The 17,877-nt window shown below is 46.5% G+C and overlaps 1 protein-coding gene across 1 annotated transcript in view; it reads left to right on the forward strand.

The window, feature by feature from the left end:
* The window catches only part of TRIM9 (tripartite motif containing 9), a 116,372-nt gene that overhangs the window by 48,267 nt on the left and 50,228 nt on the right, over nucleotides 1-17,877 (forward strand). The window contains exons 2-3 of the mRNA XM_061612829.1: nucleotides 7,205-7,300; nucleotides 8,905-9,027. Coding sequence (XP_061468813.1) covers nucleotides 7,205-7,300; nucleotides 8,905-9,027 — 219 coding nt within the window. The remainder of the gene's footprint in view (nucleotides 1-7,204; nucleotides 7,301-8,904; nucleotides 9,028-17,877) is intronic.

The following is a 17,877-nucleotide window of genomic DNA, read 5'->3' on the forward strand; positions in this document are numbered from 1 at the left end:
TTCTGGAGCACATTGTAGTTATAGCCCTGCCTTTTTTCTTTCCATCACTGTTAAAATACATAGTGTACTTGTCACAGACCAGAAGTCCCCCCATCCAGTTCTTGTTGGACTAACTTAGCAGCATTAGCACACACAGCTTGGAGTCACATGCCTCTGAGAGGTAACAAGCAGGGCATGATGTCAATCACCTTGCCCTGTGGTTTGTCCCCAGTGTTTGGTCTATTCCATTACATTTCCATTGGTGATCACTCGTGGCCGAATCTTCCAAGATAAGGTCTTTAACAGTGGGTCCATAAGTGACTGTGGAGGCCAATTCTGGATTCACACAGCCTCCCACAGCGAGGATATCGGTTTCCAGATGGACACGATGAGGATTTGTTTGACGTGCCTTCTGCTTAGGTCATTTGTCCCGTTCGCCCTGTATTCATGCTTCTTCAAAGTCCACAGCACCTTTGATAATAGCCGACCTCCATTTGGGACATTCATGGGCCAAGACTTCCCAGTTGTCGATGTTCATGTTACATTTTTTTACATTCGCTTTAAGAACATCTTTAAACCTCTTTTGCTGTCCACCGATATTCCGTTTTCCATCCTTAAGTCGGGAGTAAAGTAGCTGCTTTGGAAGATGGTGATCAGGCATTGGAACAACATGGGCTTATTTTTATCTTTCTGTATACCGCTTTGGTAGTTTTTGGCTGGGAAGCAGTCTATAAATCTGCAGGATAAACAAATAAATATTGTCAAATCCATTGCCATGTCTTATGATAGTGAATCCTAAAAACCAGTTTTGCATCTGGTGCAGAGAGGGATTTTCTTCTGCTGTGTCGGCTGGGGCTCATGGAAGCTGTTGTCCAAAAGCGGCTGGAGGGCGCCAGGTTGGGGAAGACTGGTAACTCTGTCTCATAATTCCTCCTTAGGAACATGGACATTTGCCTCAGACTGAGGCTGCATACACATTTACCCATTTGGAACACAAAAAGTCATTTTTCTCCATATGGAATCATTTGTGCTGCTTCCAATCTTGACGGATTGCTGTGTGGTTACTTGATATGCACTTGAAAACCCTTCCCTTGTGACTTTGGTATAAACCCACCCACAATGTCATTGGGCAGGTGTGGATATCAACCCCCCTCCCATTGTTGGGACTGTCTATGTCTGTGCTCAAATGGACACACTGTGGGAAAGTGTAGAATCCATCTGTAATGAGCTTTTATTTTCGGAATGAAGCCTGCTTGTCCAGTATAGATTTGGTAGAAAAAACAAGAACTGAGTCTCCATTGATTCTAGCATAGAATGTCATGTGTACCCAGCCTGAGTCAGCCATTGGTCTGCCTATTGTCTCCACACTGACTGGCAGCCGCTTTCCGGGATTTAAGGCAGGGTTCTCACCAGTCTCCCAAAGCCAGCTCCCTTCTTGTGAATGCACAGGGTGGAGGGTCCTTGCTTTCTCCCTTTAACCATTATCTACTTAGGGTCCTTTAATGGTTGACTCACCTAAGCTCACAGGTTTCCAGCAGCAGTCGTCTGAGGAGGTGGATGTTCATGCTTGGAGACCCCACCCAAGGATTCTTGGGTCTTGGGAGGTATCAGAAATATGTAACTGCGAAGTCAGATATCGGACAGCAGAATATTCTTACAATATGCTATTTATTCATAGTCACAAAATCAGAAGGAGGCTAGGAGTGGGGAGGGCAGCTATGAGAGAACTAGAAAAGGTCCTCAAATGCAAAGATGTATCAATGAACACCAAAGTCAAGATCATTCAGACCATGGTATTCCCAATCTCTATGTATGGATGTGAAAGTTGGACAGTGAAAAAAGCGGATAAGAGAAAAATCAACTCGTTTGAAATGTGGTGTTGGAGGAGAGCTTTGCAGATACTATGAACTGCAAAAAAGACAAATAATTGGGTGTTAGAACAAATTAAACCAGAACTGTCACTAGAAGCTAAAATGATGAAACTGAGGTTCTCATACTTTGGACACATCATGAGAAGACGTGATTCACTAGAAAAGACAGTAATGCTGGGAAAAACAGAAGGGAGTAGAAAAAGAGGAAGGCCAAACAAGAGGGGGATTGATTCCATAAAAGAAGCCAAGATCTGAACAGGGTGGTTCACGACAGATGCTCTTGGAGGTCGCTGACTCATAGGGTCGCCATAAGTCGTAATTGACTTGCAGGCACATAACAACAACAAATTTATTCATATCTTGCACACTACACCTACTAAATGCACACTAAATGGCTGTAGCCATCGTTTCAGAAACAGAAAATAAGAATTCAAAATCAGTGTAAAACAAGTTGATGCATACACTCACTTAACATCAAAATATAAGACCCTGAAGGCACAAACTTACTTAGGTTGCAATTTATGGACAGAGTCCAAACTCAAAAGTACAGAGCCCAAAGTACAAAATAGATGGAAATATATAGAACCGTACATCTCACCCATCAGATGACAAGGATGACATACGTCTCGGATGAGATGGATCCAGTATATCAAGTAGCTTTGCTTTTTATATGCTTTCTTATCAGAGAGGGGGTGTCTTATCATGGCCTTATCATGATTCTTGCTTCTGCTGTGGCCCTCGCCTCTGGCTCCCGCAGAACCCTCAAAGGTCACTACAATACTGCTTTATATAGCGTTCCGTCTGGTCCCTGGATTTCTGCATTTACAAACAGTATGTGAGCGTTGGTTGTCTTCCCAGAAGTATAATCTTCATGTTCTCTGTTAGCTGACTGTCTTCACTAAATTACAAAGGAGGGCAGAAAAGAACCCTTACAGTCTAGAACCATAGAATAGTAGAGTTGGAAGGGGCCTATAAGGCCATCAAGTCCAACCCCCTGCTCAATGCAGGAATCCAAATCAAAGCATTCCCAACAGATGGCTGCCTCTTGAATGCCTCCAGTGTCTGAGAGCCCACTACCTCTCTAAGTAATTGATCCCATTGTCATATGGCTCTAACAGGATGTTTTTCCTGATGTCCAGTCGAAATCTGGCTTCCTGCAACTTGAGCCCATTATTCCATGTCCTGCACTCTGGGCCAATTGAGAAGAGATCCCGGCCCTCCTCTATGTGACAACCTTTCATGTACTTGAAGAGTGCTATCATATCTCCCCTCATTCTTGTCTTCTCAAGGCTAAACATGCCCAGTTCATTCAGTCTCTCCTCGTAAGGCTTTGTTTCCAGTCCCCTGATCATCCTTCTTGCCCTCCTCTGAAATTGTTCCAGTTCGTCTACATCTTTCTTAAAGTCCAGTGTCCAGAACTGGATACAGTACTCAAAATGAGGCCTAGCCAGTGCTGAATAGAGGGGAACCAATACTTCATATGATTTGGAAACTATACTTCTGTTAATGCAGCCTAAAATAGCATTTGCCTTTTTTGCAGCCACATCACACTGTTGGCCCATATTCGACTTGTGATCATCAACAATCCCAAGATCATTGTCACATGTAGTATTGCTGTGCCAAGTATCCCCTACCTTATAACTGTGCATTTGGTTTCTTTTTCCTAGGTGTAGAACTTTGCACTATGAATATAATAGGACAGACAGGCAATGGATATTATAAAACTGACATTCTATGTAAGCAATAACAGCAATATTAAGCAAATATTAAACAATATTAAGTCTATATAGGGCTGGGCCCATTACTAGTTGCTGGGTACTGAACCTGTGTTCTTCTGCATGCAAAGCAGGTAGTCTACCGTGAAGCTGCGGACCCTTCACCTAAAAATAAAGTAATATCCTAGTCCTCATGGCTCTGAATAGAAGGTTGAACCTAGGACGCTATCTTGTACTGAGTCAGACCATTGGTCAATCCAGCTCAGTATTGTCTACACTGACTGGCGGTGGCTCTCCAGGGTTTCAGACCGGGGTCTCTCCCAGCCCCTCCCCCCGGAGATGCCAGGGACCTTCTGCATGCAAAGCAGGTGTTCTGCGACTGAGCTGCAGCCCTTTCCCTACTTCTACGCTACTATCCATTTGGCTCTGAATTCCTGGTATAAATCTTCCAAAGTTCCTCGTCACTGAAAACCGTCTCTGTCTGCACTGATGCACCTCAGGAATCAGCCATGCGGTGAATCAGCTCCTGACGCCCTATTTACATAATGTGGAAGCAATTGATTGCAAGGAGGGGGTTGCAGGAAGGAGTCATTGTTCCAGCAGCCTCAGCTCCATTTACGCTTCCCTTGTTTCTCTCTCCAGCAATCAAACTGCTGTCCTGACCGGTGGAGCTTTTCCCCTGAGTGCCTGCGAAAGATTAGGAAGGAAATTCTGTCTCTGAAGCCACTGGCGTCTTCTCAGGAAGCTTGACAGATGAACTGCCCAGGAAAGCCCTGGGTCAGGAATGGTCTAATGAGGGCCATTTAAAAACAATGATGACCAACAGCTGTGAAGGCATGCATCATTGGGGCTAAACATGCATTGTGCAGGGGGTTGGACTTGATGGCCTTATAGGCCCCTTCCAACTCTGCTATTCTATGATTCTGTGTACCTGTGCCTTCAGCCAAAGAGCCCATGACAAACAGGTGCACTCTCGTATTCCTGCTGTCGAGGGGATACCGTCCCTTTAAGAACCGGAGAAGGAAGGGTTAGGAAAAGATAAGAGTAAAGCATATGAACGTAAGAAGAAGAGCGTGTGGATGGATCAGGCCAGCGGCCCATCTAGTCCAACATCCTGTTCTCACGTTGGCCAACCAGGCACCCTTCTGGGAAGCCTGCAAGCAGGACCTGAGCGCAAGAGCACTCTCCCTTCCTGCGGTTTCCAGCTACTGATATTCAGAAGCATACTGTCTCCGACAGTGGAAGTAGAACCTAGCGATCGATCGAAGCTAGTAGCCGTTGATAGCTGCTACTGAAGAGTGATTGATGGCTCCTGATCTCTTCTGGAAATTGTCACCATATGTAATGCTTAATGATGAAGTACATCGCCTCTGCATGCACGTAAGCACATTTGGGTTTGGGTTTCTTTTATGGAGAGGAGGTTGACATCAGTGGCAAATCTAGCTAGATTTTCCCCCTTCCTGCAACCTGAGGCACGTGTGGGGCAGGATATCTTTAGATAAAGAAAGGGGGACCTGCAGCCACCCAAATGTTACTGGACTCCGTCTCCCATCTGCCCCAGCCAGCTGAAGTCCAACAATCTCTGCAGAACCGCTGGCTTACCATTCCTGCTCTGGATGGAAACTTGAAAGGTGATTTGTGGCTTTGATATGGCAGGAACGTTTGCTTCGCGCTCTGTCTGGGTAGGCGTGCAAAGTCGCCTGATTCTGGCAGGTCACCGCACTGCCTGCATTGCTTCCTCGGTAACGCTGCCACTGTAGCCGTGCCAATGGCTGCTTTCCAGGGCAGGCAGTTTTTAATGAGAACCCGGAAGTCATACTGGGATTGGAACACCTTCGTTGGGTCAATGCAGGCCTCAAACGGATTGCTGCCCAATGACTAAATCTGATCCTTTTTCCTGCCAGGAAATGGCCTGATTGACAAGACAAAGAAGCAGTGATGTCCTGTGTCATTTCTGTCAGTGGCATATACTGAGAGTACACCTGAAAATGTAAAGTGTGAAGAACCTGGATGGCTTTAAAAGAGGATTAAAGCAGTTCATGGAGGATAAGGCTACCGATGGCTACTAGCCATGATGGCTATGCTCTGCCTCCACTCTTAGACGCGGTATGCTTCTGAATGCCAGTTTCTGGGAACCCCAGGAAGGGAGAGTGTTGCTGTGTTCAGGTCTTGCTTTTGGGCTTCTCATAACGGGCGTCTGGTTGGTCACTGTCAGAACAGGATGCTGGACTGGATTGGCCACTGTCCTGATCCAGCAGCCAGGCTCCTCTTGTGTTCTTAAGAACACACATGTTTCATCCACACATTAGGAAGCCAGGATTAGCTGCGGCCACCTGTTGAGTGAATTATCAGTGACAAACTTTGCTGCTGTGTAAAGCATTGTGGAAAACCAACCACGAGGGACCCCTGTAGTAGCTATTTAAAAAGAAGTGTTAGTAGTAGCAGTTAGTAGTAAAAGAGGATGCCGTTTTTTCTTCTGCAAGGAGAATCATTGTGTCTTACTGCGTGGGGGGTGTTTGTTGCAGCAAAAAGACTTGTAGCATCCTAAAAGCGAACACGTTTATTAATTTGTGGATTAGAGCAGGGATGAGGGAACACATGGCCCTGCTGAGGCTGTTGGACTCCAGCTCCCATCAGCCCCAGCCAGCATGGCCAAAGGTCAGGGATGATGAACAAGAGTTGTTGTATAGCAACTGTTCGAGTGGCCCAGCCGGGGTTCCTCATCCGAGGACTACAGTCTTCTTGATCTGATGCAAGGTCACGTTTAGTGAAGTCACAAGGCAGCGTCCGAGAATTTCCCTCTGCTTGGTAGCGGACTGAGATACCCTGGAAACAGGAGAAACCACCTTCTATTTGTACAAAGGCCACCGCTTGCCACTGTCACATGCTCTGCCACCCAGGTTATCATGCTGTAGTTTGCATCGCCACAGACCACAGGGCCACCTGTCTGTGGCGCTGCAAACTGCAGCGTGATGGGACCGATTCACTGCTTTTATGTGTGTGTGTGTAATTAGCTAAGCAGGGTCAGGCCCGGTTAGTACTTGGATGGGAGACCACCTGGGAATACCGAGTGCTGTAGGCTTAGAGGAAGGCAATGGTAAACCACCTCTGAATACCTCTTATCATGAAAACCCTATGAATAGATCCAAAACAAGACTCATAGGGTCACCATAAGTCGTAATTGACTTATTTATTTATTTATTTATTTATTTATTTATTGCATTTGTATAACGTCCCATAGCCGAAGCTCTCGGCGGTTTACAACAAATAAAAACATTAAAAACAAATATACAAATTTAAAAACACATTTTAAAAAAAAGATTAAAATCATGCTAAAATGCCTGGGAGAAGACTAAAGTCTTATATATATTCACCATATATATATATATATATATATATATTGTTTGATTGGTTTTAGGGTGGTTCTTTTTAAACAGTATTGTTTGATTTTTTTATGTTGTACATCGCTTAGAGAATTATTTAAAAATATTTTTTTTAAAGTAAGCTTTCTATAATGCCTTTAAATAAATAAAATTTGATCAAGCAAATAAACATGGATGATTACTGGGTAGCTCACATCAGCTCATACAGGGCATGGGGATTCTTCTAAGGCAGGCCTCTCCCTTCTTCTCTCCACAGAGCCAGCTGTCTCAGGCCCTGAACGGACTCTCTGACAGAGCAAAGGAGGCCAAGGAGTTCCTGGTGCAACTACGGAACATGGTGCAGCAAATCCAGGTACCGTTTTGAGCCTACCAGGTGGAAGCAGGAGCCAGCACGGGACATTTGGGTGCCTAACGTGGAGACCCCCAATAGACCCCTGGCCATCAGTGACCAAGGCGCACTGTCTAGCCCAGCCTTTTCCTAAGCAGATATCCTCCAGCACTGCTGGCTGGGGCTGATGGGAGTTGTAGTCCAAAACACCTGGAGGGCCCCTGGTTGGGGAAGGCTCCTCCACTGGAACATATCATTGCTGCGAGTGGGGGAGGGAGATGTTGGGGGCTAGAGCTGCATCTTCTAAAGACACAGCCAATCCAAGGCGAGTATCCTTTCTGCAGCCCCCACCTCCCCACCGCCAGATCTAGTCATACTGCTGTAATAACGTGTGCTGGGTTAATGCCTACCAACCCTCCAGGCAAAATTGAACTCTCATTCGGGATTGATTTAAGACGTGGCTGTTCTGTTGATGGTTTGCCTTGCCCGTCTTTGCTAAGACTGGCCCTCCCCACCCCCACCCTGCCTTTTCCCCAATGAGCTGTGGAGCGCAATCCATCACGCCCAGCCTGCACGGTTGCCAAATTAAAATCCCCCTCTCCTTGCCCCCTCCCCCTCCGCCGCTAATCAGCACATCACTTCTTTATGCAGTACTGCAAAAGCATCTTTCCCCCACAGGCTGCCTGGGCCCAGTTGGCATGCCTTGATGAAAATAATCCCTCCTGGGACTCACACACCTCCCCCCACTCCCAACAGAGCAACTTGTGGGCCGTGAATAGAGGCGAGCAAGGGGTTTGATTTCCAGGAATTGGTATGAAAGGCGGGCGAGTCTTTCAAGAACACCTGCTTTCTCAAGGGAGCATGTTATCGCCCTGCAGGGGCCTGATTTTGCCCAAATCGCTTGAGTAAATAAGCAAACATGCTCAAGCGATTTGCACAAAATCAAGCCCCCCGCAGTGCTAAATTGAAAAAGCAGAGTTCCTGCAAGACTTGCCTGATTTTGTGCGTGTATGTGTGTGTGTAGGGGTAATGTAAATTGAGTGGGAAACATGCATAACAGGAGGTCACTGTGCACATATGCAAGGTCTCCTGGAGAATGTGCACATAATCTGTCCATGAAGAGGGAAGTGTACACGTTTCCCAGCCAATATACATAATCGCCAACAGGCCTTGGGGAATGGTTGTCAAGTACTTCACATTCCTGGGACAGTCTTCCCCAACCTGGTGCCCTCAAAATGTTTTGGACTGCAGCTCCCACAGCCATGCTGAATGGGACAAACGAGCCAAGTGGAAGGCACGTCAAACAAATCCTCATTGTGTCCATCTGGAAACCGATGTCCTCACTGTGGGAGGCTGTGTGGATCCAGAATTGGCCTGCACAGTCACTTACGGACCCACCGTTAAAGACCTTATCTTGGAAGACAATCTTACTCAGCCACAAGTGATCACCAGTGAATGAATGAATGAATGAACAAATAATGGCTGGGGCTGATGAGAGTTCTAGTCCTCAACATCTGGAGGGCACCAGGTTGGGGTAGGCTGCATTAGGACACGACTGTGTAATGAGAGCTGCCCCTGCTCTCCCTGCTTGCTTCCGTGATGGTCTGACGGGTGTCTTTGCCCTACAGGAGAACAGTGTAGAGTTTGAAGCCTGCCTAGTCGCCCAATGCGATGCACTCATTGATGCTCTCAACCGGAGGAAAGCCCAGCTGCTGTCACGGGTCAACAAGGAACACGAGCACAAGCTGAAGGTTGGTCTGGCTCCGGATGATGAGGAGCGGCCCTTTCCCTTCTCCAGTTTTGTCTCTCCAGCAAAGGCTTGGTGTGTGTGTGTATGTGCAGCTTACCGAATCTGTTGCTCCTCACTTTGCTGCTTGCCCTGTTCCTCTGGGTCCTTGTCCCTGCCAGCCTTGCTACTGGAGATCTCTCCAAATGTTCCCACTTCCTCCCCCTTCTCCCTGGGAAACAGCTGCTCTGGTTTTGCCACTGTTTGTGCTGTTTTGCACATGCCCGTTCAGTGTTTTTAGTTGCTGGAGTTCTGCTGTCAGTTCTCTTAACCTTGCGTCTCCAGGAGTTGGGCAGGTGCACTTTGTCTTATGTAGATGGTGGTGATGGAGCTAAGTCCTACCATGGACAGCGAAAAAGACCAATAATTGGGTGTTAGAACAAATTAAACCAGAACTATCACTAGAAGCTAAAATGATGAAACTGAGGTTATCATACTTTGGACACATCATGAGAAGACACGATTCATTAGAAAAGATAATAATTCTGGGAAAAACAGAAGGAAGTAGAAAAAGAGGAAGGCCAAACAAGAGATGGATTGATTCCATAAAGGAAGCCACAGACCTGAACTTAGAAGATCTGAACAGGATGGCTCATGACAGATGCTCTTGGAGGTCGCTGATTCACTAAAAACACTTTAAAACATCATAACAACAAACATTAAAATACATTAAAACAAAACATATTTAAAAACATTTCTTTAAAAAAAATCTTCTAACATTAAAAACATTTTTAAAAAAGAAAGTTTAAGAACATATTAAAAAGCAGTTCCAACACAGAAGCAGAATGGGATAGGCCTCAACTTAAAAGGTTTCTTGAAAAAGGAAGGTCTTCAAAAGGCACTGAAAAGATAACAGACATGACGCCTACCTAATATTCAAGGGGAGGGAATTCCACAGGGTAGGTGCCGCCACACTAAAGGTCCGTTGCCTATATTGTGCAGAATAGACCTCCTGATAAGTTGGTATCTGCAGGAGGCCCTCACCTGCAGAGCTCAGTGACCGACTGGGTATATAAGGGGTGAGACGGTCTTTCAGGTATCCTGGTCCCAAGCTGCATAGGGCTTTGTACACCAAAACTAGAACCTTGAACTTAGCCTGGTAGCAAATAGGCAGCCAGTATGCAAAAAAAGCAAATATTCCGCAGTGGGAATGAGAGAGTGTGCATGTGTGAGTGAGTGAGTGTGGTGCTCAAGCAATGATCCCTGCGCAGGAGCGATGGAAGATGGTGCTCCATAGGGCTGACGGGGCACAGCTGTCCATGTGCATCCAGGACAGCAAAGACATGCTACCGGTATTTGGGACAGACTTCCCCAACCTTTTGCCCTTCAGTTGTTTTGAATTAGCATTCATACACACACACACATTTTTTTCCATCTGTGAAATGTAAGGGGATCTGCTTGCAGCTTTACATGGATCCTGCCCTTTCTGGATTCTGCCTCAGCTTGCATCTCCGGCCTCTGGTCTCATTTTGACCCTTGGCCGAATGCTCCGGCTGGACTATTTTGCCAGAGGAGCTGAGTCCCTCTGCTTCTCCCTCACTGACAGGCTCTCTGAGCTCACCCCACCCACTTCCAGTGGATGCAGGAAGGATTTGAAGGCTGGGATGAATTAAGAGAAGGTACGGCAGGCTAGAGGAGGGAGGGGCCCCCTGGAAATTGCCATGGTGACAGTTGCCATAGAAACACCTAAGATGGATGGAAGGATGGCTGTGGGGTGTGTTCTGAGGACCAGGAAGAGATAAGCCCAGAGAGGAGTGACCTTAAAGACCGAGGGTGGTCGCTTGACTGCGATGTACAGCCTCTGACAAAAGGTTGTAACTCCCTTCCCAGAAGGTGGTTTGTGGTTGCACAAGAGAATTGATTGAAATGGAATTGACTAGCGGAGGAAGGAGAATGCATCCTTCCTGGTTGTTTTAACAGCATCTCTGCACTATAGGCAGGGCAGAATGTAAGAAGAGCCCTGCTGGGTCAGACATGGTTAAGAAGAGAAGGGCCTGCTGGATCAGGCCGCAGGTGGCCCATCTAGTCCAGGATCCTGTCTTCACAGTCGCAACTAGATGCCTCTTCTGGGAAGCCCACAAGCAGGATGAGCGCAGCAGCACTCTCCCTTCCTGAGGTTTCCAGCAACTGGTATTTGGAAACATACTGCCTCTGACAGTGGAGGCAGAGCATAGCCATTGTGGCTAGTGGCCACTGATAGCACTGCCTGTTGTGGGAGTGCATTCCACAGTTTTCAGCGATGTGCTATGTGAAGAAGTCCTTTCTTTTCTCTGTCCTGAATCTTCCAACATTCAGCTTCATTGAATGTCCACGAGTTCTAGTCGTTGCTTCTAACTGGGTCGACTAGAGTCAGATGTCTTTTTCCAGGGAATGTAAAAGACAGTCCAGTTAACCCAAATACACTTTGCTTATTCATCCAAAAGTGGCTTTACTAAGAGGTTCCTCGGCCTCCTTTTTCTGCACGCACCAAGGCATTTGGCACAGCGCTTTGGGCTGTCCATCCTCATCCTTCTGTTAGACCTTTCTCTCTTCGAACACCCCCGGCATTTTCAGACCTAACCCCCATTCCTCCTTACAATGGAATACCGTCCAGGCTGGATGAAGTTTTTCTGCTGCCCTGGTGTGTGTGGCACAGATCATCCTGAGTCAACTGAGGGCGCCTTCTATCACTAGAAGCTTAAATGATGAAACTGAGGATATCGTACTTTGGACACATAATGAGAAGACATGATTCACTAGAAAAGACAATAATGCTGGGAAAACAGAAGGGAGTAGAAAAAGAGGAAGGCCAAACAAGAGATGGATGGATTCCATAAAGGAAGCCACAGACCTGAACTTTCAAGATCTGAACAGGGTGGTTCGTGACAGATGCTCTTGGAGGTCGCTGATTCATAGGGTCGCCATAAGTCGTGGTTGACTTGAAGGCACATAACAACAACAACAACAACAAAGTGGATTAAAGCTCCATTGTCCTAATGCAACAAAAACCCACTTTAAAAAAGACAGTGACTTTTTGCTGCTAATTATTAATGCAAAGGCATATAAACTCCTCGCAAGTAAATCAGGTTGAATGCAGGATGAATCCTCGCTGTGGTACAACCTTCCCACGAACAAATCAGAATGAAGCCTCCCCCAAAACTTGATATAATCCAACCTCTGCATAAGCTTTGTGCAAGCAAATCAGGATGAGTGCTCAATAAATAGGTCATCTGAAGGATCTCTGAGTTCTGGGCATCTTTTAGGGGGAAGAGTGGGATATAAATTTAATAAATAAATAAATCCAGATCCCAGTTCATATTTTTCAGATTTGATATTTCATCATCCTTTAATGTCTAAGGCAGAGTTTGTTTTCATTTCAATGAGCTGAATTTCAGCATTCCAACTCTGATATGTGGAATCTGGATTTTGAAAGAGAATCACTCTGTTACTAGTAATGGGGGAGGAATTTCGTTATGTTCACATTTAAAGGTGAACCTACCTAATAGGCCAAACCGCAGCCACCCTTTGAAATTCACACTTCTCTGAGTTTTGCAATGCGGCTCTCCAGCCGTGTAATGTGTACAGAAATGCATATATTGGGGTAAGATGTGCATTAAAATGCATATATTTGTGAAAATAACATACAAAAAAGTATTGTATTAGAGAAAATTGCTTTGCAGAACTGCGTTCAAAACTGTTACTAGTAGGAGAAATTCACATTAAAACTGGGGTGAATTTTCACAAGGATTTTTAAAATAAATAAATAGCAACTGATGTTGAAATGAGCTTAAGCGTGGAAAAAAGAAACGGGCAATGACAGATTCGCCCACCCCTATCAGTAATTATGGCTCACCTAATGAGTTCATAGCAGAACCAAATGTAAACCAGGGTAACCAGATTAAAGAGTCAGATTAGGTCTGGGGAGACCCAGATTCAAATCCCCACTGAGCCAAAAAGCTCTCTGGGTGACCTTGGGCCCATCATACTTTTTCAGCCTACCTCACAGGGTTGTTGTGTAGGCAAAATAAGGAGAGAGATTCATATAAGCCACACTGAGCTGCTTGGAAGAGGGTGGATTAAAATGGCATAGAATGAAATAAAGCAACTAGTTTTGCCTCTTAGATCCTCTGCTGTAGCAGATTGGTGAGGAAAGCACTCAGTCTATCCAGCTGCTCAGTAAGAAGCAAATCTGCTCCCGACAAGGGCAGCAACAAGAGTTCTGCCCGATAGTGAATATATTGCTTGATTAAATGAAGTTTAAAACAACGTGGGGGCCCCTGAACGTGGGGTCTGGGAGGTGACGTCTGCTGTCTACTGCTGTCACAGAGATCTGAAGCTAGATAACATCCTTCTAGATGTCTTGGAGAGCTCATTGACTAAAACCTGGAGTGGATTCATTGCCCCACTGGTGACATGTCTTGAATACCACCACGTTAGCATCACACACACTGTCTTGCAAATTCCCATAAGAACATGAGAAGAACCTGGCTGCTGAATTAGGCCAATGGCCCATCTAGTCCAGCACCCTATTCTCACAGTGGCCAACCAGATGCCTCTTCTGGGAAGCCCACAAGTAGGACCTGAGCACAGGAGCACTTTCCCCATTTGGGATTCCCAGCAGCAGTGAAGATAGAACACAGCTATCGTGGCTAGTAGTTCCTCCCTGGGCCACGAACAGTTGATGCAAAGGGTCCTACACGTATGCACATCCTTTGCCTACAAGTAAATTCATCCATTTTCATTTGCTCGCTTCATTAGTTTTGCCTGATGCCAAGCGGTGACTGGGTGGCAACATGGAGCTGCCGTTTCAGATGGAAGCAAACTGCTAATGGCACTGGAGGGAGGAGAGGAAGACGCTCACCGACCACCTGCTCCTCTTTTCATGTCCACATACAGAGCTGTCTGTGTTCCTTCCGTAGGGAAGAGAGCTTTTGGCAACGCTCCTGTGTGGCTCCGCAGCCAGAGCCCGGTGCTCAGCGGGATTAGCTAACAGGGACTTGGGTCATTAATCACGCGCCCCCTTGCAGTTCCAGGCAGAAGAGAAGCTTCTTGAAGCTTGTGTTATGTCCGCACGCTGGTTAATTGCTGGGACAGTTTGCACGGGAGTGGAGATGAATGGAGAAGGAGGTGACGGAGGCTTGGAACGTTCTCCCCTGCAGGCTGGGCTTGTCACCGTCTCAAGTCTAAACAGTTCCAGGGCAGCTCAGTGGTAGCGTGTCTGCTTTGAGTGCAGAGAGTCCCAGGTTCAATCCCTGGCATCTCCAGGGAGGGCTGGGAAAGATTCCTTGACTGAAATCCTGGACAGCCGCTGCTGGTCAGTGTAGACAGTAGTGAGCTAGATGGACTAAGGGTCAGACTCAGTATAAGGCAGCTTTCTACGCTCCTAACTCTGATAATGCTTTTTATGCCAGTCGCTGGGAATCACAAGCGGGGAGAGTGTGCTCCTGAGCTCAGGTCCTGCTTGTGGGCTTCCCATGGGCACCGGGTTGGCCACTATGAGGCCCTGCTTACGTCCTTAGTGCCAGGTATGTGTCTGCATGTGCCCTGGTCTCGCTCTATCCCCAGGGCCTGGTGTAAGTGTGCCCATATTTTTATTTTTATGGCATTTCTATTCCACTTTTCCGTCAGGGTGGCATGAGTAGGCCTACCCCTCCCTGGTTTATTCTCACAATAAACCTGCAAGGTAGGTTAGGTTGAGAGATTGTGACTGGCCCAAGGTCACCCAGTGAACATGGCTGAGTGGGGATCTGGACGCTGATCGCTCAGGTCCTAATTCAGCGCTCTAACCACTCTACAATATCACCCCCCATTTGGCTGACATGCCCAGCAAACGTTGCTTGAAGGAAGAGGGTCACGGGGGCTGCACACTGACAAATGCAAATGAGGGAGATGAAACTGGGTGCGATGGCACCCCACTCCCACTGCAATATAGGGTAGGCTGCAGAGGTGGGGACAGGGGATAAAAGGGGAGCATTAGGACCCAGCTGGCTGGATTCTATCTCAGGAATGAGAGATGTAAAGAGCCACCTCACTAGGGAGGGCATTCCACAAATGGGGAGCCACCATTAAAAAGGCCCTGTCGACACCAACCGGGCAGCCGCCAGTGTTAGCACCATCAACTAGGCCTCACCTGCTAATTGTAGGGTCCGAGATGGTTAATACTGGGGAAGGTGCTCTTTTAGTTACTTGGGTCCCAAGCCATTTAAGGCTTTATATACTAGTATTAACACCTTGAATTGGACCTGGTAGCTCACTGGCAGGACCGGTGACATATGGTGCCATGTCCCTTGAGGTGCACGAGAGCCTACCCAGAAGGACAGCTGGCAGGATAGATGGCGCGATAGGTGGCATTTCACATCTCTTCTAATATGAGGTCTGATTTCCCAAAGACATTGAAGCCCCCCTTTGAATGGCAGTTCCTAACACTCCGCATAACAGTCTCACCTTGCCCTGCATTGCACCAGTTCAAGCACTAATATTTTAAAGCTTTTAGTAATTCGACACCGACTGTTTACTAGTGAAGAAAAGGTCAGGCCCAAAGAAAGGCCAGCTGTTACACTTCTCCATGGCAGAACATTTTATGCTGACAGGCCTGTTCGGTCGTTTACATATTGTCAAGATGAGCCAGTCATTGTTACGGTTTCATATTGTTTGGGGAAGGGCATTTGCTTTGCATATAGAAAGTGCCAGGATTGGTCTCAGGCATCTCTAGGTAAGGCTGGGGGAGAGCCCTGTCTGAAACCCTGGAGAGCCGCTGCCAGTCAGTGTAGATGGTACCGAGCAATGGCAGCTGATGGCTCCATGTCAGTGGGGCAGTGAAATCCACTTTCAAGTCTGAACTTTCAAGGCACTTTTCTAGGAGCTGTCCAAGGTGCTTTCAAAACCCAGAGTGGATTCCACTGCCCCACTGATATAGAGCCACCGGCCGCCACTGATACTGAGCTAGATGGATCGAAGGCATGACTCACTATACGGCAGTTTCCTGTGTTCCAAAGTGTATCGCATGTTTTACTGTGTTTGTATACAGAATATTGTTGTAGATCACCTTGATATTTTATATAAGTGGGCAGTATGTAAACATTTTTATAAATCCCTACAACAGGGATGGGGAAACTCAGGTCAGAGGCCAAATACGGCCCTCCAGACCTCTCTGTCTGGCCCCTGGGACTCTCTCCAGGCCGCCCCCACTCTCCTTCATTAGTCTTGTGTTGCACCCTCATGGAGTGTTTTTGCCTGGCTGGGAGACAGAGAGGGGTGTGCGGAGAGACTAGCCTACTGCACAAAGAATCCACATTCATTGTTTCACCCGCTTTGGCCACTGGCCTCGCACCCCCCACTAGCAGGTGACCTGAGAAGGAATGAATGTGGAACAGTGCAACACATGTCCATCACATTTTTAAGTTAGTGTCACTCTGCAAAGAGTGCTGGATTCCACCTTAGACGATATATTCCACCCACCACAACGTAGTTGTGTGATTGCAAGTTTTTAACCCCTGCATTTGTAATGACAGCTGGATTTACAGTATCAGGACCTGAAGCTTTTGCTTTTGAATAAAAATAAGTGTCTAGCCCTTATGGATGTGGACCAAAGAGGGTCTGTGTAGGACTTCCAAAAATCCTGGGTTGGGGCTTTAGCACCTGCTGGAACAATTCTTCATCCTCCAGCAGCTAGCATAATAAATTATGCAAACAGATAAATAACTATGCATAACATGGCAGTAATTATGCAAAATATATTTGCATTGCTTTATTGGCATAATTTATTTAGAGTGCAGCATTTGTCTTTTTTGTGGCTCAAGAGTTGGTGTTTTTATTTTTTTAAAAATGGAAAATATACCCAGGCTGTTTTTTAACCCTTTGTAGGACCTGGGCCTTGAGATGGCAGATATTGCAGAGTTTTTACATAAGTAGATTCAAACAGTCATCACACTTCAAGAGAATTACATCTAACTGGTACAATCTGATGGTGTGTTGAGCCAGAGACAATCAGTGGAGACTGGTGGCTCCAATGTCAGAGGGCAGTGAATCTGCGCTGGGTTTTAGTCCAACCTTTCAAGGAGTTGTCCAAGCGGATTTCAGCACCTTGAACAGCTCCTTCAACATTTCGACTAAAACCGGAAGAGGATTTACTGCCGTACTGACATCAGAGCTGCCAGTCTCCACTGGAGACAATGTACATGAAACACTTTGCAGATTTGTCCATAATGTATTATTAATCCTGCTCTATGTACAGAAATGTTGCACTTGCTGTTGAGGATATAAAAGGTCATGGAGTCAGGAGGGCCAGCCCCGGCCCAGATCAAGCCATGACCGCACAGGCTACAACTGTGCTCCCGACAACAGTTACGTCCCCACTGGGATGAGACTTGAGCGGGATCTCCATCTGTGTAGGCCAGGATTATGAGCGGTTATTGACTTTTCAGGGCCCCTGAAGCAGCGTACCTGTGATAGAGCATCTGCCACCCTGTGATATTATACGCTCAGTGTGTGTGTAGCAGATGGTGGCTCCTTTGATAATATTCTGAAAGCGTCAACTTTGAGCAAGCAATTTCATTTTCTGGAAAGAGCCAGAGCCTGGCTTAAGCTGTAAAGAAGATAAGGGGATAAAATATTGTTTCCCCCAAATCCCATGTTTGCGATCTCACTCTCTAGGGCTGGGCTCATCTCCTCAAAGAGCATTACTGGAGACTGTTGCAATGAAAGGGACGGTGCTCTCAAGCTATTGGTGATGCCTCTTTAAGCTGCTGATTCCAAAGGAACAGAGGAAGCTGCCTTTTACTGAGTCAGACCCTTGGTCCATCTAACTCAGTATTGCCTAGAGACGAGGGAGAAATTT

The sequence above is a fragment of the Rhineura floridana genome, chromosome 2, assembly GCF_030035675.1.
Source record: "Rhineura floridana isolate rRhiFlo1 chromosome 2, rRhiFlo1.hap2, whole genome shotgun sequence".
Taxonomy (NCBI): domain Eukaryota; kingdom Metazoa; phylum Chordata; class Lepidosauria; order Squamata; family Rhineuridae; genus Rhineura; species Rhineura floridana.